A 24,130-nucleotide genomic window follows, 5' to 3' on the forward strand; every position below is an offset into this window, starting at 1 on the left:
ATTTTTAGGTGTCCATATAATGTCTTTCTATTTTTAGTAGAGACGGGGTCTCGCTCAGGCTGGTCTCGAACTCCTGACCTTGAGCAATCCACCCGTCTCGGCCTCCCAGAGTGCTAGGATTACAGGCGTGAGCCACCGCGCCCGGCCTTAAATTAATAGTTCTTCCCTTTTGTAAGGTGGATATTGAAAACAGGATTTTTGAACAAACTGCCCTTTTATGTTCTACTCAAGATATTAATTTTTGGCCAATAAAGCAGAAAATGAATTTTATTTAAAGAGTTGATGGGCCTGCTAAGAGGCTGGGCTTCCAGCACCTACACCCCAGACCATGCTACAGAACAAGCTGGGCTGGGAAATGGCTGCCCCCAACCCTGTCATCAGAGCTGCCTTACCCCCATCCTCTCATGGGTCACCCACATCCAAGTTCCACTCTGGCTCGGTCTTACGCCTTCCTCGAGACAGGACAGCCAGGAATATTATTTTCTGCTCCTAAAAGGGGAACGCCAATTGCACCTACAAGACTCAAAGTGGGGAATACCCTAGTTATAGAACACGACCACACAGATGCAAATGTCCATTAAAAATAATGCTAAGAAATTATTGACATTTTTCATCATTCTATTGGTAAAATGATGTTTTTGGTTTTGGGGGGGCAGTTTTTTTGGTTTATTTTTTATTTTTGGTTCCAAAAGTGAATACCTACTTTCCTGACCTTTGCAGAGGCAGGGGGAAGATGTTCTTTGGCTGGCAAGCTCTGTTGAGGCCCCTGTTGACCCACCCCTTTCTTAATGCAGCTGATGAAAAATAGAGGCCTTACCCTGTCAGAAGCACTTCCTCTGTCACAAAGGAGCCAGCACAAAAATAGGCTATAGGAAGAGGAGGGCAGAGACCCTCTCAGGCTAACTTGGCTTCACGTGAAGGATCTGCAGAGTGACCACTGTGCTTTTGTAGGCCAACCGCCAAGTCCCATGTCTTTTGTTATGCAGGAGGAACTGGCACATGGACATGTCAATTGCCACATGTCCCTTGGCCCTGACTTGTTCTGCTCCTTATCACTGCCGCTGTCGTCACTTGCAATTTCCACTTGTCCCATGGCTGCCAGTTATAAGTCTTGAACAGGTAGGTTGTCAGGGGGAGACTAAAGCAGCTTTCAACACCTTCGTTCTGTACTTCCTTAAGCACAAATTGTATCACAACTTGCTGATTTGTGTGAGTTTGTCAGGAGGTCCAAAACCTACACAATTGTGAGTTAAATCATGTACTTCACACATGTAATCAGTCTTTGATTACATTGTTCTGAGACTCCACAATAATACCAGTGGCAAGTTTGATGTTAAATTGCCTCTGGAATTCCAGAATTGTTTGTATATGATCCCCTTTGGTAACAACAATTAACGTCTGAAAATTTGCCTTAAACAACAAGCTTCCTTGTACTATGAGGGAAACAGATGATTGATGTTGGAGAGAGGCTAAAAACTGTTGGGAGATGTCTTGCTATGTCAGCAAGAATAAGAATTTTGGAGTCTATTTCTTGCAATAATTAAAAATATCTGGGGGAACATTAGCTAAAATTACACATATCTGCCAAGTCATCCAACATCTTTTGCTAGATCCAAGGTGTACATCAAGGTCAGACTTCACAGAGCCTTTCAAAGCTCTCAGTTGGCAGAGTGATAAACCAGGAGTAAAGTGGTTTCATCTTAGGTCTTTCCTGGAACTGGAGCCAAACATTCCAAGGCTGGTGCTTCCTCCTTTAGAGGTGTAGGCCCTTGGAAAGATACATTTCCTTTGCACCCTTTGTAATCCTGAAATAGTGCTTTTGCAACATGCTTTATCTTTTTCTTTTTCTTTTTTTTTTTTTAAGACTAGTCAAATGTAGTAGTGAGAAGGGGTGAAAGAGTAGAACAAAGAGTTCAATCTGTAAGGGTGAACAACCAATTGAGATAACTCACTACCTTCGAACCAGCTGCAACATGCATTTCTAAAAAGTCAGGTGTACTGGGGTATAATTTACAAGTAATGAAGTTCACCTGTCTTTAGTATATAATTCCTGAGTGATGACAAATTTATACAGTTGTGTACCCACCACAATTGAGATATACAGCATTTTCTTCACCCTAAAAAGTTCTTGACACCCTTTTGTGGGTTATCCCTACCCTCTGAACCCAAATCCTGATCTGGTTTCTGGCAACCACTGGTCTGGTTTCTTTCCCTAAAGTTTTGGCTTTACCAGAACATAGCATTTTGTGGCTGGCTTCTTCAAACGATGCTTTTGAATTTCAACAAGATTGTGCTGCAGGCATTTAAAAAACTTTATTGTGGAAAACCTCAAACATATAAAAGTTTAATAGTATAATCAAGCTTCATGTACCTGGCACCAAATTTCAACAATTATTAACACATGGCCAATCCTACTGCATCTACATCCCTTCTCCCAATTATGTTGTAGCAAATCCCAGATATAATTTCATGTATAAGTATTTGTGTGTATCTCTAAAAGTTAAGAGCTTTCTTGTTTTTCTTCTTGCTGATGAGGGATAATACCATTACCCCACCTGAAATTTTTATTTTCAGAGAAAGCTGTCTGGCAAGACTACTTCATAGTAGATGGTGTGTATTTCCTATTGCCCCGCATTAGGAAGCACATAATGCCTGGGGCTTCTGGATTTTGAGGCCATGTCACCTGCGGTCGTCTGTGCGGGTCCAGACGGAGCCCAAGCGCCTTAAAGCTAAATTTCGGTAACCCCGGAAGGGATGCCAACAAGGGGAGGGGCATCGCGCAGTCTTAGACGGCGCGCGTGCGCAGAGCGGTATACCCTCTCGGCACCCGTAGTTCGCCTTTTTCTGTGGGCGCCCGGCGGTCATGGCAGCCGTTCGGAAGCCGGTGCTGCTCGGACTTCGAGACGCGGCAGTGCACGGCAGCCCCACGGGGCCGGACGCCTGGACCGCCAGCAAGCTGGGCGGCGTTCCGGTGAGTGTGGGCGCCGCAGCTGGGGTGGGCGGGTGTCCGCGAAGGGTGCGGAGTGAGGGAGTGGGCGGGGTTCTAGTGGGGCCGAGTCGGGGTCTGAGCGCCTCCCCTGCCCTCAGGACGCTCTGCCCGCCGTGGCAGCGCCGAGGCCGCTGTGCGAACGCTGCAGGCAGCCGCTCGCCCTGGTCGTGCAGGTGTACTGCCCGCTGGAAGCCTCCCCGTTTCATCGGCTGCTGCACGTGTTCGCTTGCGCCTGCCCTACCTGCGGCGACGGCGGGGCGCGCAGGTAGGCGGGGAAGTCCCGAGGTCCTCCCAGGATGTTACTCCGAGTGGCCGGGGCGGGGGTGCGGGGAGCTGGGAATCAGGGGTGGAACCCTCACGGCCGACTGTCTTCACCCTTCAGCTGGAAGGTGTTCCGCTCCCAGTGCCTGCAGGTGCGAGAGGAGGAGGCACAGGACACTCAGGTAAAGCGGTTGCGACTGGCATATTATGTTTTGCTGGAATTTCGCGATCTTTTCCAGAGTATCGTTTAGGACAGACCTTTACGACATGTTCTTTGTAGTACGTTGGAATGGTTTATGGGTTTTTTTCAGAACCAGAAAATGCTATTTTCTTAAGGTTTTGTGAGTTCATTTATTTATTTACTTTTTGCTTTTAGTCTGTTTTTATGGTTTCTAACTTCTTAAAAGGAGATGGAGACTTTCTCCTGGATTTCTTCAACTTTTTTTTTAATGTAAATTAACAGCTTATTATCTATAAAATGCATGAGGAACAAAATGATGTCATGCTTTATGAACACAGTGTGGCATAATGAAATCAAGCTAGTTAACATTCACCTCAAATACTTATTTTTGTGGTGAGAACATTTGAAATTTACTCTTAGCTATTTTGAATTGTATAGTACTCTGTCAACTATATTCACCATACTGTGCAATAGAACTAAAAACACCCCATCATGTTCCTGAGATTTTGTACCCTTTGACCATCATCTCCCCATTCCTTATACCCCTAGTCTCTGTAACCACATTCTACTCTCTGCTTTTATGAGATGGATTGTTTTAGATTGCACAGATAAGTGAGTACATGCTGTTGACTAAAAAAAAAAAAATCAAGCTAGTAAAGAATTAAAGTTACTTTTATTCAGAAGTCTTACTGAGGATTGTAGACCAAGACCCACAGCCCAGGAGAAGTTCTGTCATACTGCTTCAAAGCAGTGTTTCAGGCCACTGGTTATATACAGGTGGTGGCCGTTCAATATATGCAAAATCACATCAAACTTCCTCAGAAGTTACGTTAAAGCAGAATCATATCAAGGTTTGGGTGTAAGAATACATCTGGTCATAAATTAAAGAAGCGTGATTGGCCGGGCGCGGTGGCTCACGCCTGTAATCCTAACACTCTGGGAGGCTGAGGCAGGCGGATCGTTTGAGCTCAGGAGTTCAAGACCTGCCTGAACAAGAGCGAGACCCCGTCTCTACTAAAAAAAATATAGAAAGAAATGAGCTGAACAACTAAAAATATATAAATTAGCCAGGCATGGTGGTGTATGCCTATAATCCCAGCTACTCGGGAGGCTGAGGCAGGAGGATCGCTTGAGCCCAGGAGTTTGAGGTTGCTGTGAGCTAGGCTGACACCATGGCACTCACTCTAGCCCGGGGCACAGAGCGAGACTCTGTCTCAAAAAATAAATAAAGAAAGAAAGAAAGAAAGAAAGAAGCATAATCACTAACCCCATCAGAAGTTATGTGCAAGAAAAGGCAAGGACTCATTTATCTTTTAAGGAATATAGTGACGCAGACAAGAGACGTGGGGGTCCATATGCTGTATCCTGCTTTGTCTTCAGAGCAGCTTTCTAGAGAGCTGTACCTTGTCACAGAGTCAGGGACTTTGTGAAATTATGCTGATTTGAACGGGGGGAAGCAAACATGGCTTCTTATGTTTGCTACTTTGTCTGGCAGTACTGTATCTTGTCTTTCTGTGCCTGGCTTATTTCACTTAGCATAATGTTCTCCACCTCCATCCATGTTGTCACAAATGAGAGAATTTCCTTCTTTTTTAAGGCTGAAGAGTATTCCATTCTGTATATGGTTTTTTTTTTTTAATTTACACTGAAGGTCTTAAGACACAATAGTTTACTGATTTTTCTGTTTGGGGAAAATATACGGGTGTGTACACAGACGTGTGTGTAATATATATGTGTTTATAGTAAAATACATCATGTATATAACAAACATTTAGTACGATGAAATCTGAATTTATTGAATTGAAAAAAGTCAGGCAAGTTGGTAGCTACAGAACAAAATTCAGCCTCCTTTTGCCTGTAAATTTGTCTTTATGTACACATTGAGTTCTTGATGTGTACCAAGCATAGTACTAGTAATCCTGGGTATAAAAACATGATGATGTGGCTGCCTGTGCTTGGCAGGGTTCCATTGCAGATAACAGAAAAGCACTATACTTTGGCTCTTTTAAGCTGAGGCACACCTAACACAAGGAATTAGTTTTTTACTAACTAATTGGATAGGCTGGAGGAGGCAGCTCCAGGAATGGCTTCCAGAATGACAGCTCAGAACTGGCCGTCAGAGAGCAGCTATGCTACCTATCCTGCAGTCTGGGAGCTTAGGTGTGGTCAGGAGAACTAGAACCATCCTTGTCACAGAGCTGTTGGCTCCAGAGTCTTGCTCTATCTGTAGCTACAGACTGGCTGCCTTTTGCTCCATGGCTTTCCTTCCCACTTCACTCTGTCTCAAGTTTGTGTCTCTCTCTAGTGGACCTGACTAGCAGACCTCTGATCATGTCTGAAACCCTAGCTGCTAAGTGCCTGTAGTGCATCACGTACAACAGAAAGATTTTGGAAAAGATGGTTGGAGAAGCCATACTACATCTGCCACACTTTCCTGAAAAGGAAAGAAGTATTTATGTCACCTTTGATGTGCTTTTCCGTAGATGGGGTCCAGAAAGTTGAGTGTGCCAGAGGGAGAGGGGCCGGTGTGAAGGTTCCCTCAGAGGGGTGAAGGGATGGGCGGCTGAAGCCAAAGGAATAGGAGAAATCACCCAAGTGTGCTTGACCGCCATTCACTGGATATTCTTCCAGAAACAGGAAAGTGGCTTTGCAGCTGAGGACTGGTGTGAAGGTGCAGATGACTGGGGAAGTGACATTGAGGAGGTGCCTTCACCACAGCTTACCTTGGATTTTGGAAATGATTCTAACAGTGTCAAAGACGTAGACTGGACTGCTCAGCTCCAAGACCTCCACCTGCAAGATGCTGTCCGGGGTGCTGCTCATCCTGTACCTCCTGGGGAGCAGATGGCCCTGTCTGCTGTGGTGCCACAGTTCCTGCCCTACTACATCTGTGTGGCAGATGAGGATGATTACAGGGACTTAGTCAGTCTGGATCATGCTCACAGCCTGCTGAGGGACTATCAACAGAGAGAAGGAATTGCCATGGAACAGTTGCTTTCCCAAAGGTGAGAATGTTGCTGCTGAGGTTGACAGGGGACTTGGTCAGGAGGCAGCCATGGTAGGTACCCTTCAGTTTTGCCCCAGGACCCAGGGAACCTTTTTCAGTCAGAACTTGCATATGTAGGACCTTTCTGCTTCACTCCTCTTAGTTAGGAAAAGGAGACAGAGACAAGGGGATCTCCTGATCAGCCAGCCTCCAGTTAGCTTGAAAACACTGCTCTGTTTTTAAGTGCCATTAAGAAAATGAACATGTATGAAGAGACAGAAGTTGGAGATGCCATGCATTTACAGAAGATGTGTTCACTGTCTCTTTAACTGTCTTTTATATTTTTAAATATCTTTATAGTTGAGACAGGTGAGTTGGAAAAATGCCATTTGTTGATTGAGTCTTGGCTATGGCTCCGGAACTGGCCCAGGACCTTGGAGACCCTTCCACATCCTCAGTTCTCACCTGTAAAATGGGAGTGATCATGATATCTCTGTTGTCTACTTCATCAGATGATTTTGGGAGTCAAGTGAGAGAATAGATATAGAAAGGCTTTATAAACCAAAGCACTCTAAAGAAGTAAGAATGATCGTTTCTGCTATTAGTTGAATTACAGCAAGGTATTTGGATAGATGATGTGCTTTCTTACCAGAGCTGTTTCACTTCTAGGCTTTTTCAGAATAATGTTAAAGACAATAATGTTAAACACAAACATGTTGGTGTTTGAAAATATTCTATAATAGAAGGAAGCAATGGTCATAATGACTGTTTAAATTACAATTACCCCAGAGTTGAAAATGGCTTGGGAAAAGGGTAGGGCAGGGAACTACAGAAATACATAAGTGATTAAATATTTTTTAATTTAAATTGTGTACATGTATTTCTTTGATAATCTTTTTAAAAAGAATTATCTTGTTTCCTCTTCCAAATATCATAATTTTCTGCTTCTCTCTTTAGTCTTTCTAGTGATGGAGATGAAAAATACGAGAAGACTGTAATTAAAAGTGGAGATCAGATGTTTTACAAATTTATGAAGAGAATTGCTGCTTGTCAGGAGCAGATTTTGAGGTAAAGAAGGCACATTTTCTTTTATTTTTTTTATGAAAGCAATACATATTAGTTTAGAAAACACAGGAAGGTATAATCAGAAAACCCAAATCCATAATATTCCCAAAACTAAGAACCACTGCTAAGATTTTAGTGTATTACCGTCACTTATTTTTTATGCGTTTGGATACATGTATGTATGTAGGTGTTGTGTATTGTTTGAAAAATTTTTGTCTCTGGTGCTTGAATCAGACAGTATTATGTATTTTTTTTAAAAAAATAATTGGAATCGTAAAGTATTTATAACTTTTTTCCAATAAACTGGTTTTGAAGGTTGTCCTATATTAAAAATTCTTCAAAATATTTTTGTTCTTTTTTTAAGCTTAAATTTTCAAAAGGTAATACATTCATGAGACTCAAAAGTATAAAAATACATGCATATTTTTATATATGTGTAAATACAATGAAATTATTCCTTTCCAACCATCCCCAGTCTACTCAGGTAACGACTGTGGCTAGTTTACCTGTGTGGGCTTCCAGGGTCTCTTTATGCACATGCAAGCAAATATGACAACTTGTGTATCACTACCCACTGCCACACCCCCACACTTTTTTTTATTTTCAACATCTGCCTATGTTGCCCAGACTGGAATGCAGTGGCTATTTACAGACATGATCATAGCCCACTGTGACCTCGAACTCTTGGCCTCAAATGATCCTCTGGCCTCAGCCTCCTGAGTAGCTGGGATGACAGGCACATGCCATCGTGGCTGGCTTCGCCCCTCCTTTTTTTACACAGAAGGCAGTATTTTAGACACATTGTGTAGGTGTCCTGCTCTTTTGAACTCCACACTATATCTGGGAGTGCTGTATCTTTTCATTAGATTTGTTTAAAAAAAAAAAAAAAAACTTTATGGTACTGTACCCTTGTATGTTTTCCCTGCCAATGGACATTTGATGTGATTTCCAAACTTTTGCTATTGTAAATAATGCTAGTGAACAATTTTGTGCCTATGTCATTTTGCACATGTGCAAGTATGTCTGTAGGATACATTCCCTGAAATGGCGTAGTTAGGCCAAAGGGCATATGCAATTGTAATTTTGATTGATAGCACCAGATTGACTCCCATAGATAGGACTCATATGCTTTCACTATGACTGACGATACTTCAGTGCCTGTTTTCCCATAGCCTTGCCATTAATATGGACTCCGTACTTTTGTATATCTGTCAATTCAAGATGAAAAACCATATCTTAATGCAATTTTACTTTTTTCTTTTTGAGACAGAGTCTCACTCTGTCACCCTGGGTAGAGTGCAGTGGTGTCATTATAGCTCCCTGCAACCTTAAACTCCTGGGCTCCAGTGATCCTCCTGCCTCAGCCTCCCCAGTAGCTGGGACTACAGGTGTGTGCCACTACACCTGGCTAATTTTTCTATTTTTTATAGAGACAGGGTCTCCATCTTGCTCTGGCTGGCCTCAAACTCCTGACCTCAAGTGATCCTCCTGCCTCAGCCTCCTAGAGTGCTAGGATTACAGGTGTGAGCCACCACGCCTGGCCTAAAGCATGTTTCTTAAGCAGCTTATATGTTCAGGTCTTGCCTTTTTTTTTATCCAGGCTGACATTTTCCTTTTATATTGAGTATCTAGTCCATTTAACATAATTATTGGTGCTGTTGGCTTAATTTTATCATTCTATTTGGTTTTTCCTCCATTTAGTTTTTTTTTTTTTTTTTTGGAGAGGGGATTATTTTTATGTTTTTTAAAGAGATGGGATCACACTATGTTCAAGTCTCAGGCTGGTCTTGAACTCCTGTGCTCAAGCTATCTTCCTGCCTCAGTCTCCCAAGTAGCTGGAACTGTAGGTGTGTGCCACCATGCCTGGCTTTCAATTTGTTTCCTTTTTTTTTTTTTTTTTTTTTTGAGACAGAGTCTTGCTCTGTTGCCCGGACTATACTGCTGTGGCATCAGCCTAGCTCACAGCAACCTCAAACTCCTGGGCTCGAGCAATCCTTCTGCCTCAGCCTCCCGAGTAGCTGGGACTACAGGCATGTGCCACCATGCCCGGCTAATTTTTTTCTCCATATATTTTTAGCTGTCCAGATCATTTCTTTCTATTTTTAGTAGAGATGGAGTCTTGCTCTTGCTCAGGCTGGTCTCAAACTCCTGACCTCGAGCAATCCTCCCTCCTCGGCCTCCCAGAGTGCTAGGATTACAGGCATGAGCCACCTCGCCCGGCCTGTTCCTTTTTGTTTAACCTAATTTTTCAGTGAATTGAGTACTTTTAGTTTACCATTTTCTCTCTTTTCTTGACTTTCACTTATAACTGTGTTGTTTTTTTAATGTTTGCTTTAGTGATTATAATGTATATCATTGACTTGGTTTACCTTCACTTGATATTTTACTGCCTTATGTGTTAAGAACTATACCACAGGTTCCCATTTATTCTCCCCTACTCTTTGGGGTCTTATTTTTAATGTATTTCACTTCCATATATGCTATAAATCCCACAATATATGGTTATTTTTGCTTGAAATAGTCAATAGTTTTTAACGAAAAGAAATACAAATAAAATAATTATTGGGAGTTCTTTTATGTTTAACCTCCTATTTGGTGTTTGACATTTCTTCATGCAGATGTTTCTATCTGGTCTTGCCCTTCAGTCTAAAGAATTTCTTTTAATACTTTTTGTAATTTAGGTTTATTGGAGAGAGTTTCTCAGGCTTTGTTTGTCTGAAAATGTATTTAATATTTCTTTTAAATGGACCTTTTCATTGGATATAAGATTTATGGTTTACTTTTTTTCCTTTCAGCATTGAAAATATTTTATTCTGTTGTCTTCTTGCCTTTACTGTTTCTGTTAGAAATGAGCTGTTCTTATTGTTATTTTGTTTGTAATATATCTTTTTTTCTTTTTTGGTTTTCAACAATTTGTTAGGTATTGGGGTCGGGGTGTGTGTGTGTGTGTATGTGTGTGTGTTTTAATTTGTCCTGCTTGAGATTTTTCTGAGCTTTTTGGATTTGTCTTTTCATTAATTTTAGAAAAATTTTGGCTATTATCTCTTGAATTATTTCTTCTATTTTTCTAGGATTCCAGTTATTTATATGTTAGACTATTTGAAATTGTACCATAGTTCCTAAGTGCTCTTTTTTGTTGTTATTTTGACTTTTTGTTTTATTTTGGATAATTTCTATTCTTCCCCCCTCCCCCACATATGACTGGGATGAAGGAGGATAATTTCTATTTACTTTTCCTCAAATTCACAGATTTTTTAAATTGTTACATTTAGTCTACTGTTAACTTTTGAATGAAGTTATTTCTGATACAGCACTTTTATTTCTAGCATTTGTTTCAGTCTTTTTTAGGTTACATTTCTGTGCTAAATTTCTCATCTGTGTATGCCTGTTCACCTTTTCCACTGGATTTATTTTTTTACATATTTATTATTGGTATTTTAAAGTTTTTGTCTGATAAACCCATCATCTTGTCCATTGGTCTTGCATTAACTTCCTTTATGGGTTCAATTTTCCTGATTCTTTGCATTTCTAGTATTTTAAATTATTTACCAGAAATTGTATGTTGAATAGTAGATAATGATAAGGAGTAAGTATTTACTCCTTATAAGGGCATGCCCCTTGCTCTGTAAGGACAGTAGCATGGAGGTCTGAGTCCACTTAATCTGCATTTGAGCTGGGTCTGGACTTTGTTGCAGCTTTAGATAGATTCACTTCGACGCTGGCTTTAGTGCCTTCAAGACTTTGAATCAAGCATTGACAAGACTTTCAGCTATCTTGCTATGCTTTATAGCCATGCTGCTAGTTTTCTGGGCCTCTGAGGGATTTCTTTGCTTTCTTGTTTTGCTCCTGGTACTCTGCAAGACAGGAAGGCAGGCTGCAAAGCGTGGCCTTAGATGTTGGCATGTGACTTACCCATTCTTTGTCCTAGGTATTCCTGGAGTGGAGAGCCACTCTTTTTGACCTGTCCTACATCCAAAGTCACTGAGCTCCCAGCCTGCAGCCACTGTGGAGGCCAGAGGACATTTGAGTTTCAGCTTATGCCAGCATTGGTCAGCATGCTCAAAAGTGCTAATTTAGGTAAGAAGCCCATTATTAATTTTTTTTTTTTCTTTGAGACAGAGTCTCACTCTGTTGCCCAAGCTAGAGTGCCATGGCATCAGCCTAGCTCACAGCAACCTCAAACTCCTGGGCTTGAGCAATCCTCCTGCCTCAGCCTCCCGAGTAGCTGGGACTACAGGCATGTGCCACCGTGCCTGGCTAATTTTTTCTATATATATTTTTAGTTGTCCATATAATTTCTTTCTATTTTTAGTAGAGACAGGGTCTAGTTGTCCATATAATTTCTTTCTATTTTTAGTAGAGACGGGTTCTTGCTCTTGCTCAGGCTGGTCTCGAACTCCTGAGCTCAAACGTTCCACCCGCCTCGGTCTCCCAGAGTGCTAGGATTACAGGCGTGAGCCACCGCGCCCGGCAAGAAGCCCATTATTAATTTGTGAATTTCTGGCATTATTTTAGAATTATTTTAAAATGAAAGACTATGTTTTTATTTTTGTTTACTTATGAAATATCATAAGCAAATTACAAAAAATTAGGGAAATTAAAATTATTTGGTAAACTTATATTTCAGCCAGTCTTATCACAAGCACTGATACCATTTTGGTTGATTTAAGGCCAAGTTCTTTTCCATCCTTAATATGATTTTCATGACATTATTATGTAACCAAAATTTGTTATTTTTAAAAGTACCTTTTAAAATGATTATAATTATTTTATTTTATCATTATATATTTTTAGAATTTTTTTTTTTTTTTTTGAGACAGAGTCTTGGTCTGTTGCCCGGGCTAGAGTGAGTGCCGTGGCGTCAGCCTAGCTCACAGCAACCTCAAACTCCTGGGCTCAAGCAATCCTTCTGCCTCAGCCTCCCAAGTAGCTGGGACTACAGGCATGTGCCACCATGCCCGGCTCATTTTTTCTATATATATTTTTAGTTGTCCATATAATTTCTTTCTATTTTTAGTAGAGACGGGGTCTCGCTCTTGCTCAGGCTGGTCTCAAACTCCTGACCTCAAGCAACCCTCCCACCTCAGCCTCCCAGAGTGCTAGGATTACAGGCATAAGCCACCTCACCCGGCCTGTAACCATAATGCACATAGCTCTGGTTGGCCCTTAGTTCTGTGTTTAAATGGATTCAGTGTTCATCACCATTCTTATAATGAATTTTTTTATTCCTGATCTTTTATTGTGATTCTTTTGCTATCAGCTAAATTTTATCAAGAATAGCCTTAAGGAGGGCTCATAGGTGTTCTTGCTTCAGAATATGCATGCCTTTGTATTTAGTGCCTTTATATTTGAAGGGCAACCCACGTATAAAATTTTTAAGTCCCACTTCTCTTCAGAACTTTGTAGACTCCTGTTGCCTTGTGACAGCGAAAGCCCTGCCAGCCTTTTGACCTGATGCCTCCTGTCATCTCCTGGGGGCTAGATCTCACTGGGAAGTGCATTTTTCTGGAAGGGGTTGTGGGTATTCTGTTCTCTTGAGATCTTTTACTTTAATATAGATACATTTTGGCCTCGAATATTGCTTTATAGAAGTCTGAGAGTGGCCTGATTTTTCCTCCCGTTGTAACTAACATTTCTGCCAGGATACCTGTAGAATTTTCTATATGCATGAAGTCCAGTCACTGAACTGGAGTATGATTTGGTGTCCTGTTGTTCTGTATCACTTTTACTGTGGCACATCCAAAAGTATGTCTTTGGACCTGCAGATTTATTTTTTCTTCCTTTTTATTTCTGAATGTCTTTTTATTGCATTTGTAGCTTTTCTACCAAAGCAACAGCATTTACTTTGAACAGCTTTCTCCTTTCAAATCCATGTTAACGTCTTTGCCCTTTCCCTCTGCATTCATGGAGATACGTTCAAGCCTTGCCTTTCTGCCTGTGATTAGGTTTCCATCTGTCTTTTCTGTTCCTGTGGTCTCTGATTTTTTTCATGAGATAGGTAGGCTGTTTTGGCCTCCTCTTTCTTCTATACCCTCCCCTTCTTGCCCCCCAACTGTGGCAGTCTCTGTGCTCAGACCGCATGTACAGTACTCAGCTATTTAGTAGTTTATTCTCTTGAGATCCCTGCCACCTCCTTCTTTTCTATCTAGTTTTGAGGTTCCAGTCTTCTCTTGCCCTCTGTAAACTGCTTGTTACCCATTTCTTTTTTTTTTTTTTTTTTTTTTTTTTTTGTTGAGACAGAGTCTCACTTTGTTGCCCAGGCTAGAGTGAGTGCCGTGGCGTCAGCTTAGCTCACAGCAACCTCAAACTCCTGGGCTCAAGCGATCCTACTGCCTCAGCCTCCCGAGTAGCTGGGACTACAGGCATGCGCCACTATGCCCGGCTAATTTTTTCTATATAGATTTTTAGGTGTCCATATAATGTGTTTCTATTTTTAGTAGAGACGGGGTCTCGCTCAGGCTGGTCTCGAACTCCTGACCTTGAGCAATCCACCCGCCTCGGCCTCCCAGAGTGCTAGGATTACAGGCGTGAGCCACCGCGCCCAGCCTGTTACCCATTTCTGTTTGGAAATTATCTCAAATTCACCAGATTGTTTCTCAGACCAACTCTATTTTGGCCTTCTTTGTTCTGTCTTTAGTGGTTTTCTTTCCATTATCTCTGCATACATTTTAAAGAAGTTATTTCTCCTTTCTTGCTCCAGATCATTACTCAAGTCATCCTGCTGACTTCTGCTCCTGTGTTCTCACATCAGCAGGAGTTCTTGTTGCTCGTGTTTTCTTGGTGTCATTTTCGTGGCTCTATTCATTGATAAATTTCTATAAATTCTTGGGATCTATTTTATATTTTTTGCCTGAATCCTTTCTTGGCAGCAGTGTGTTCTGTTATGTGATATATTTTAATATGGATTTTCAACATTAGATAGTCTAATGTTTCTAATTAGATAGTTGTAATGATTTGTTGAAATTTTTGGTTAATTTTTAAGTATATTTTCCTCCTCCTTTTGAATAAATCTGCTTTTCTTTAACAGTGTGCACTTATTATAAGATAGACTGTGATGTGTCCCAGCTGAAAGCAGTAAGCACTGTTTTTGCTTTACCTAATTTTTTCAGCTTCTAAGGTAAAATCACTCCCTTTAGCAACACTGGTTTATCACTGAGCCTTTCTTCTTCACTTCTTCTTTTTTTTTTTGGAGACAGAGTCTTGCTTTGTTGCCCGGGCTAGAGTGAGTGCGGTGGCGTCAGCCTAGCTCACAGCAACCTCAAACTCCTGGGCTCAAGTGATCCTCCTGCCTCAGCCTCCCGAGTAGCTGGGACTACAGGCATGCGCCACCATGCCCGGCTAATTTTTTCTATATATATTTTTAGTTGGCCAGATCATTTCTTTCTATTTTTTTTTTTTTAGTAAAGATGGGGTCTCGCTCTTGCTCAGGCTGGTCTCGAACTCCTGACCTCGAGCGATCCACCCGCCTCGGCCTCCCAGAGTGCTAGGATTACAGGTGTGAGCCACCGCGCCCGGCCTCTCCTTCACTTCTAGTATCTTCTAATTACGCAACCTCTTTCTTTGTTTTACATTGAACACTTAAAATGTGCCAGGCTCCGTTCTAAGTATTTTATATGTATTAGCTTATTTCATCTGTCTCACAATCCATCATGATAAATGCTACCTTTATCACAGCGAGGTGGAGTGACTTGGCAAGGTGGTAGAGCTGGCATTTAAACCCTGGCAGTCTTGCCCCAGAGTCTGCTCTGTCCCCCAAGTAGGTACATTGTGAGTGTATCTCCTAATTTTCTCTCTTCTGGAATGCTTAATATGTTATATTTTTCAGGTCTTTCTGTGGAATTTGGAACAATTCTCATTTACACATGTGAGAAGAGTTGCTGGCCTCAGAATCATCAGACTCCCATGGAAGAATATTGTATTATACAAGAAGACCCAGATGAATTATTATTTAAGTAGAGCATCTCCTTTTATTTGTATAAATTAAAATAAATTTTAATGTCCAAATATGTATGTATTTTAACTCACAAGTTGTTAACTTCTGGTTTTTTTTTTTGGGGGGGGTGGAGACAGGGTCTCCCTCTATCACTCAGGATAGAGTGCAGTGGCTTGTCATATAGCTCACTGCAACTTCAAATTCCTGGGCTTCAACAATCCTGCCTCGGCCTCCCTAGTAGCTGGGACTACAGGCGTGAGCCACCACACCCGGCTAATTTTTCCTATTTTTGGTAGAGACGGGGTCTCACACTTGGCTCAGGCTGGTGTCCAACTCCTGACCTCAAGCGATCCTCCTGCCTCAGCCTCCAAAGTGCTAGGATTACAGGTGTGAGCCACCATGCCCGGCCAACTTCTGTTTTAAGTGTTGCCCGTTTTGCTTTTTGACACCTGTGCTGGGGCTGTAGCCAAGACCTGACTATGGACTGATCTATCTTTCCAGGGTCAGTGGCCTTTCTCCACAGTGGCAGCTCAGAAAGTGGCTTCTCTCAAGCCCATAGGGCCAGTGTTCCCTGCACAGGCATCCCAGTGGGCATTCTAGGAGGAAGGGAGAGCTGTGGTAGAGCCAAGAGCAGAATTCAGCCTCTTGTTACTCCTCTGGCCTCTGCATTCTACTGCACTCTATTACTGTCCCTGGATGGTGCCAGATGAAACCACTCGACCTGCTCTAGGTGCTTGAGGCTCTAGCTTTGTGCCACTGGCTGTTTAGACCTGCCCATGTTTCCCAGCTCAGGCTTCTACCCTCACCCACTCCCACCTTCTGCTCTTGCAGCATTACAGAAAGGGGTCCTTACTCTGTTCTGGACACTGTTCCTTTATCCAGCTGTCCACCTTTCCAGTCTTCCCTTTCTTCCCTCACTTTTTATGTTATCAACCACTTCCTTTCTTCTGACCCTTAAAAACAGTATGAAAACACACCCAGTCGCGTTCAGACACGCTCTGCCTGTGTAGATGAGGATAATGAGGCCTAAATTATCCTGGGGTGCGGTTATCCTGAGCCATTTGTGACTGGGGAGAGTCCCACCTGATCCCACCCCCGGGACACGTGAGGGAAAGTGACTATGTGCACAAACCAAAGATGCTAGCCAGTGAGGCTGCAGGAGTGCTGGGGTTTGCAGGGCCGGAGCCGAACACAGCCCTGCAGAGAGCTTTTGATTCTTTGTCATGCTGGAGAAGTGACCACCAGTTTCCCTGTGGCACACTCTGTTGTGGGCAGAGAATGCCCCAGACTGCCAGACCACTTACTCCAACTGGAACAGAAAACAGTGCTCAGACTGACAGCTACAGTACTTAGACTTATTTAAATGGCCAGGGAGTACTCTCCTTTGATGAGAGGGTGAAGAAGAATTGTTGCGTAAGAATATATTTTTATGGATCAGAAATTGATACAGACATTTTCAGATAATCTCAGCTAGGTGTTATGTTTCTGACTTATTAGATGGAGACAGACCTGTTGTACTTCTGATCAGACACATTCTTGAATCTAGTTATACACACTTGTATCAGGTTTTATCTATGTAAATAGAATACAGATTAGCAGGGACAGTCCCATGATCCAGTAGAAACGTATCTGTGACATTGTGAAGAAAACAAGATATAGGAAACCAACTCCAGTATAAACCCACGTAGAAGTAAAACTCTGTATTGTTATGTAAAAGACCTAGGTCTACAAAGATAACCACCCAGCAAAGGTCCTGAGGAGTAAGATTGGGTTGCTGTGTAGGTGAACTTTCAGCTTTTACTTCTTGCATTTATGTTCTATTAGAATTTGTTAAGGTGGGCATGCATTTTATACTTCATACACACACAGCAAACCCTCAAAGAAAAAGGCTCTAAGAGTTAGGCACCAAGCCCAGCCCAGGCCCAGGGGAAGAGAAGGGAGGCAGGAGAGAAGGCAAGGAAGGCAGCTCCCATTCACAGAGTATCTGGAGAGAGGAAGAAGGTCAGTATCTATAGGATGGCGTCTGTTAAGTTTAGCTGCAGGGTGAGGCCTTTGTGAGAGCTGGGCCAGTGTGGAGGAAGGACTCTCAGCAGCCCACTGTATAGGAGTACGCCAACCCTGGTTGGGTGCGCTGGCCCTTCATGCATCAAGACAGCAGCCTGAGTATTCATCACAGACCTGCCTGATGTGTGGCTGGTGAACCAAGCAGCTGTTGAGAAGGACCACAGAAGTCAACCAGCATTTTTCTGTTTTCAATCTTTTCCCACTTTCTGCTAATTTTTTCCCGATTTTAAAATTAATATTTGAAGAACATGAGGATCTGAGAAACAAAAGTTTAAAGAACTAATGAAAATTGTACACAATTTCACTGCACACAGATACACAAAAGTATTACTGCTGTTACTCCGGTCTTTTAATATATTTTGGGGTTTTTTCTTTTACAAAATTTAATCATATCGTATACATGCTTTTGTATCTTTTTATTTATTTATTTATATATTTTGAGACAGAGTCTCACTCTGTTGCCCGGGCTAGAGTGCCATGGCGTCAGCCTAGCTCACAGCAACCTCAAACTCCTGGCTCAAGTGATCCTTCTGCCTCAGCCTCCCAAGTAGCTGGGACTACAGGCATTCACCACCATGCCTGGCTAATTTTTCGATATATATTTTTAGCTGTCCATATAATTTCTTTCTATTTTTAGTAGTGAAGAGGTCTCACTCTTGCTCAGTCTGGTCTCCAACTCCTGAGCTCAAGCAATCCTCCCGCCTCGGCCTCTCAGAGTGCCAGGATTACAGGTGTGAGCCACCGCGAGCTCTTTCGTATCTTTTTAATTTAACATTACACTATGAACATTTCCCCCATCAGTAAATAGTTTTCCCACAACATAATTTGTAATTGCTGCAAAGTATTTTTTAAAATACGCATCAAAAGCTTTATATAATTTTAGCAGTTTTCCTCCAACTTTTGTTCTCATGACCATCCCAATGGCTAATTTTTTTTTTTTTTAAATCAGTGGTAACTGCCGCAGGACAAATTCCTAGAATTGGGTTGAATAAGTCAAAAGCTATGCATAATTTTAGGGTTTTTGAGTCATACTGCCAAATGGCTTTCTAGAGAATGTTTGCTTTAGAATCTTTACGTGGGGTGTATGGGAGTGCTTTTTCCCAATCCCTTGATAATAGAGTATTATAATTTTTTCTTTTTGCCAGCTTAATAGGCGAAAATAATCTTAATACTTTTTTGCGTGCTTTGCATTTTAATATGGTTATTGATCATACTGTCCATTCTCTTTGTGGGTGCCTGTTCACATCTTTTGCCTATATTTTTTGTTTGGGTGACAATTTGTAAGAGCTCTTTACATACAGGGACTTGAGTTTTCAAACCTGTAGGAAATCTTGGGGCTGGAAGCTCAAACCCCCAGGCTAAAAGGCGACCTTCAGGCTTCTCTGGCCGGATTGCAGGTCTGTGCTCCTGTGGGAAAGACACCACCAGTCTCGGCCAGAAGTCTGCTAGGCCTTCGCAAAGAGCCGGGCCGGGCCCGGGGTTGCCAAACCTGCCCGGTTGCCAAGGGCCGCCTGCCAGCGGCCGACGGGCGGCCGTAGTGCGCAAGAGCGGAAGCCGGGCCGCCCTTCCCCCACCCGCTTCCGGCCGCGGCTCAGTTCTCCCGCCTCCGTCTCCGCCGCAGCTCGTGGTCGTCCCGCCATGGCACTGTCGCGGGGGCTGCCCCAGGAGCTGGCTGAGGCTGTGGCCGGGGGCCGGGTGCTGGTGGTGGGCGCAGGCGGGATCGGCTGCGAGCTCCTCAAGAACCTCGTGCTCACCGGCTTCTCCAACATCGACTTGGTGAGGGCAGGGCGCGCGCGCGCGCGCGGGTTGAATGGCGGGTTGTGGTGCGGGGGCTGGAGGCTCGGAGCCCGGAGCTCGCGTCCGGAGTTGGGGGGCGAGGGCCGGCCAGGAGGCCCGGGGCTGTGGCTGTCCGCGGCGGGCGAGCTGTTCGGCGGGGATGGGGCGGGCCTCCGGACGCCGGGCCGGTTCTGGACGCCGAAGAGGCCGCGTCCCCCGCCTCACAGCGTCAATCTGTGGCGCCTCGAGGGTGTGGAAGTGGAGGCAGCCTCGTCTCTTTTTTCTTTAAAACAGTTGCCCAACTATAACGGCGAAGAAGATGATTAAGTCCCTCTTGGACGTTGTGGCTTAAATTCAGAGGTCCCCCTTAACTCAGTAGTAACGACCCAGAGCAGAGGATTGCGGGAACAGCAACCAACACATCCTGAGCGCTTGTCCCGAGCGGTTTGCACGCATTAACGCATGTAGTCTCACTCCCACCCTAGGAGTGCAAACGCTGTCTTCATCCTGTTTTATTTCTAACAGATGAGGAAAGTTGAGATGCATTGGGGTTTAATTTAGTAACTTACCCTGGGTCACAGAGCAAGACAAGACCCCTTTGGGGCTCGCGCTCCTCCGCGTTGGGTATCGTCTGCGTGACTGTTGTTATCTCAGTAGGCAGTACGTTTGCTTTTTCCATTAAAGATGTTAGGATTTTAACCTTTGCATTGGTGTACAATGACAGGAAACCACTGTAATATTCAATCAAGTTATTTCTATTAACGTAAACTTTTTAGAGATTGGAGATGTTACCTGGAACTTGGATGTGAGTTTAAGGTGTCCTAAAGTTGTAGCGGAAACGTGGAATGAAAAAAAGTAGAGGTGGCAGACTGAACTAATAAATGAATGATGGGGAAGGGAAGAAAAATTTACACATTTTTTTCTTTGGTTTTTGTAGGGTTAGCTTTCATATGCAGTTTTGTACCACAAATCCAAATATGACTGCGCTTTAGCTGATAACTACTGATACTTGTTTAAAAGAACTATTTTGTAATAGACAAGAGATAGTGAATTTGGGTACCTGAAAAATAAATGCTTATCCTTTATGTGGTTTAATTTTTCTAGTAAATTTAGAAAATACAAATAAAAAATGTTTTGGCAGTTAAGTGTTTTGATGATTTTTGCAAATTATAACCAAAACCATTAGGATATTTCACTATTAGAACATTTGATTATTGTTTATATAAGTTGAAATGGAATGAAAATGACTTCCTTAAGTCATTTTTTCTCCATCTTTGTATTTTTCTTTATATATATATTTTAAGTAACAGTTAGATACAACTTAAAACATGACACTTTTTAAAATTATGTGTAGAAACTTCTTCCATGGCCCTCATGTAATATTTGTAGATGAAATCATATATGGATGAAGGCAGCAGAAATTCAGTAAATCTGTTTGGCTGTGTATTATTTAAGAAAAAGAACAGGGCACAGTAAAATTTAATCTATTGGATTTGAAAGAGAGATTAATAGATTTTCTCTATTCAATACTGCTCACTTCACGTATACTTTCAAAAAATTCATATCTATTTTTATGCCATCAAGGGAATTTCCTGAAACATTGCCAGGATGATTAAACAAAACAAAAATAATGCCATTCTTTCAAAGTGTTTTTGAGAAGGTTATCTGACATTTAATCTTGGTTCTTGTATGCATTAACTTATTTTTATCAATTTAACAATTTTAGTATGACTGGTTCTAAAAGCATTTTTTTCTACTAAGGTAGCAAATACAAAAGTTCTGAATTATAGATGCTGAGGATAGTGACATTGCTCAAACATACCCGAGCATTTGTGATTTATCTGGGGTTTCTGCATTTGTAGATTGACTTGGATACTATTGATGTCAGCAACCTCAACAGGCAGTTTTTGTTTCAAAAGAAACATGTTGGAAGGTCAAAGGCACAGGTAACTATATTTCTCTTACCATTTCTATAATCCTTTGATGAATCTTCTATTTATGATACCAGATTAATTCTGCCTCTCCTGTAGGTTGGGGAAAATGGGTGAAGTGGTCTCTTTAGCTGAGGGATTTTGAAGAATAAAAAGACATATCATGTAAAAGTCTTAGACTGAAGACTAAGCCTTCCTTTTTTGGTTTAAAAAGGAACTAATTCTTTAATTGGTGTGAATTTCATGTCCTCTTCTTATTTAAATGATTGTTTACTTAGAGTGAACCTTGTGTTTCTACACCCAAGTTTGGGGGAAAGAGAAGCTAGTGTGGCCTATGCTGTTGTCCCATTTAAAGCAGGACAGGCTCCCCTTGGGCTCTAGCCACTTTGACCTTGCTCTAGTTTTTTAAATGTTTCTTCATGATTCAGGGTCTTAAAACATCTCTTCCCAACTCTCTGGTAAACTCCCAGTTGTTTCTCCTTTTCATTTTTCATATTGGTTTCTTTTCTCCAGGGGTGCTTTCCTGAACCTTTTAGACTAAGTCAGGCCTCTTCTGATAACAATCTTTACTTTTCCTATCTGTTGTTTATCATAGTTTGTAGTTACTTATCTGGACAGTTATTTGATTAATGTTTTTTTTTTTTTTGCTCACTGTGTGCATTATATAGGTCCTAGTACACAGGAGATGCTCAGTAAATATTTTTTAAGTAAATAAATGAATGACATTTGGTTATTGCATTTTATAGATTTGCTGAAGCTTGCCATTCAAGTAGAAGTGTGTTTGGTGGGATGGGAGAGGGCTCTAAATATGTGTATGTAGCTTAATCCTAATGGAATTTTGTCAAATTTTTGTATTACTTTAATGTTTAATATAAGTAAGGCAGTATGTAAGTAGGTAAACATGGCATTGTTTCTGCCAAAAGCAAATTTCAAATAGGAACAGTAATATTGTAGTAATTTAGTGTTGTTTGTTTTTCCAGGTTGCCAAAGAAAGCGTACTGCAGTTTTACCCGAAAGCTAATATCATTGCCTACCATGACAGCATCATGAAGTATGCTCTAATTGTTATGTTGCAAAGTTGTGTTTGCTGTGAATTTTTTATTAAACTTTAAAAGTATAAGGTATTTTTTAGCCAAACATGTGAGCTCAGAGTCATTGGGCTGTTTCCTTTTTTGTTTGTTTGTTTTTTGTGAAACAGGGTGTCACTGTGTCACCCAGGCTAGCGTACAGTGGCATCATCATAGCTCACTGCAACCTTAAACTCCTGGGTTCAAGTGGTCCTCCTGCCTCAGCCTCCTGAGTAGCTGGGACTACAGGCGCATGCCGCCACATCCAGCTAATTTTTCTATTTTTGTAGAGCCAGGCTCTTGCTCTTGCTCAGGCTGGTCTCAAACTCCTGGCCTCCAGCAGTCCTCCAGCCTTGGCCTCCTAAAGTGCTAGAATTACAGGCATGAGCCACTGTGCCTGGCCTCATTTGGCTTTTTAAAATGATTTTTCTAGAATAATTAAAATTTGGTAATTTGTGCCTACAAAGTGGCGTTCTTTTTACCAGTTTATGTATATGGTTTGAATGATTTAGATAAGTGATGAGATATTTTAGTACTTTTAATAAATGAGTTACTTGGAAATTTATAAAGGACCTTATATATTCTTGCCTTAAATAAGAAGATATTTTAAACTATGCAATATCCTTATATATGATGAATCAGACTTTGCTAAATATGTTTGTCTCGTTCTGATTGATTTCAGCATTCACCTTTAAGGTTCCCTCCCCACATAATCTGTTATTAGGACTCTGACTTCTGTAATACAACACTTGGAATTGTGGTGGGGCAGCAGTTTTGCCAGTACATGAATACTTTTCTCTCAGTAAAGATAAATAGAATAAATGTATAATTTTGGAGGTGTTGGAGTGAAGGAACTCCGGACCTAAATTATCCTTAATCTACAGTTGTTGTCTAGCTCACAAGTAAATGGTATTAAAAATAGTCCTTGTTTGAGGTATTGGAATTGGGGAAAGTCTTATACTTTCTCGAGGCATTTGTATCTCCGCCATATTTTTTAATCTGGATATTTGCTCTACAAACCTGCCTAAAGCCCTATAGCCTCTTACCCTGTGTTGCTTTCCCAGTGCTGCTAAAAGCAGAGACCCTAGGGGCCTGAGCCCTGCCTGATCCTGACCATGTGAGGTGAAGCCAGACGCCAGGCAGATCCTGGGAATGTGCTCTTTATGTGTTCCCAGCACTTGCTGCCCGACAGGGCCTTGTGGGACTAGTGTGGTCATGCCATCTTTCTGCCAGTTGGAGATCCTGTTCTTGTGCCCTAGATAGCTGACCAAAAAGGATGAGAACTGGGGAGAAATAATTTAAAATCTGCTTGTGTTTGGAAAAAGTTAAACCTTAGTATCTATATGGCATATACCCCTAATATCAGTTATTTTTACACTTACTAATATGTTTTTTCAGGACTCTGTATTATACTATGAAGATCATATATAAGGCTAGTTGTTTCGGTGACCTTTTTTTGTTTTGCCTTGTAGCCCCGACTATAATGTGGAATTTTTTCGACAGTTTATATTGGTTATGAATGCTTTAGATAACAGAGGTGAGATGATTTTAATACTTTTAATTTCTCAGTATTTCCCCTCTCCCAAATTAAAGCTGTTTACAAATTTATTATTAATTAAAATATTTCCTTATGAGTTAGAATTTAAAAGACCTAAGGGAAGCATGATCAGGTTTAAAGCTTGCCAACTGATTGCAATTTGATCTAGAACTGATTTGTTCCAGACAGAAATTTAGCTATCACATACTCTGCTGTTCTATCAAAAGGTATAAATAAAGGTGAAGTTAAAAGATCTAAAGAGTGTGACCACTTAGGATGTGTGTTGGTAAAAATACTTCAGTGATATTCCTTGTCTGTAATTACTTCCATGTGTAAAAGT

The 24,130-nt window shown here is 41.6% G+C and overlaps 2 protein-coding genes across 5 annotated transcripts in view; both read left to right on the forward strand.

The window, feature by feature from the left end:
* The first annotated feature begins 2,831 nt into the window (after positions 1 to 2,831).
* PDCD2L (programmed cell death 2 like) lies at positions 2,832 to 15,486 on the forward strand. 3 transcript variants are annotated; one of them, XM_069457809.1, is made up of 7 exons: positions 2,832 to 2,971; positions 3,088 to 3,254; positions 3,372 to 3,437; positions 6,074 to 6,436; positions 7,375 to 7,485; positions 11,411 to 11,559; positions 15,308 to 15,486. In XM_069457809.1, exons 1-7 carry the CDS (start codon positions 2,864 to 2,866, stop codon positions 15,436 to 15,438), a joined length of 1,095 nt encoding a protein of 364 aa, XP_069313910.1. In that variant the 5' UTR covers positions 2,832 to 2,863; the 3' UTR covers positions 15,439 to 15,486. The 3 variants fall into 3 exon arrangements, with proteins under 3 accessions (XP_069313910.1, XP_069313909.1, XP_069313911.1); XM_069457808.1 differs by having other exon boundaries at positions 3,372 to 3,432; positions 6,063 to 6,436; XM_069457810.1 differs by having other exon boundaries at positions 2,864 to 2,971; positions 3,372 to 3,432; positions 6,069 to 6,436; positions 15,308 to 15,438.
* Positions 15,487 to 19,091: 3,605 nt separating this feature from the next.
* The window catches only part of UBA2 (ubiquitin like modifier activating enzyme 2), a 34,355-nt gene continuing 29,316 nt past the window's right edge, over positions 19,092 to 24,130 (forward strand). For both annotated transcript variants that reach the window (XM_069456833.1, XM_069456834.1), the window contains exons 1-4: positions 19,092 to 19,255; positions 21,118 to 21,201; positions 22,167 to 22,237; positions 23,726 to 23,790. In XM_069456833.1, the coding sequence (XP_069312934.1) occupies positions 19,118 to 19,255; positions 21,118 to 21,201; positions 22,167 to 22,237; positions 23,726 to 23,790 (358 nt within the window). In that variant the 5' untranslated portion in view covers positions 19,092 to 19,117. The remainder of the gene's footprint in view (positions 19,256 to 21,117; positions 21,202 to 22,166; positions 22,238 to 23,725; positions 23,791 to 24,130) is intronic.

The sequence above is a fragment of the Eulemur rufifrons genome, chromosome 24 (genome assembly GCF_041146395.1).
Source record: "Eulemur rufifrons isolate Redbay chromosome 24, OSU_ERuf_1, whole genome shotgun sequence".
Taxonomy (NCBI): Eukaryota; Metazoa; Chordata; class Mammalia; order Primates; family Lemuridae; genus Eulemur; species Eulemur rufifrons.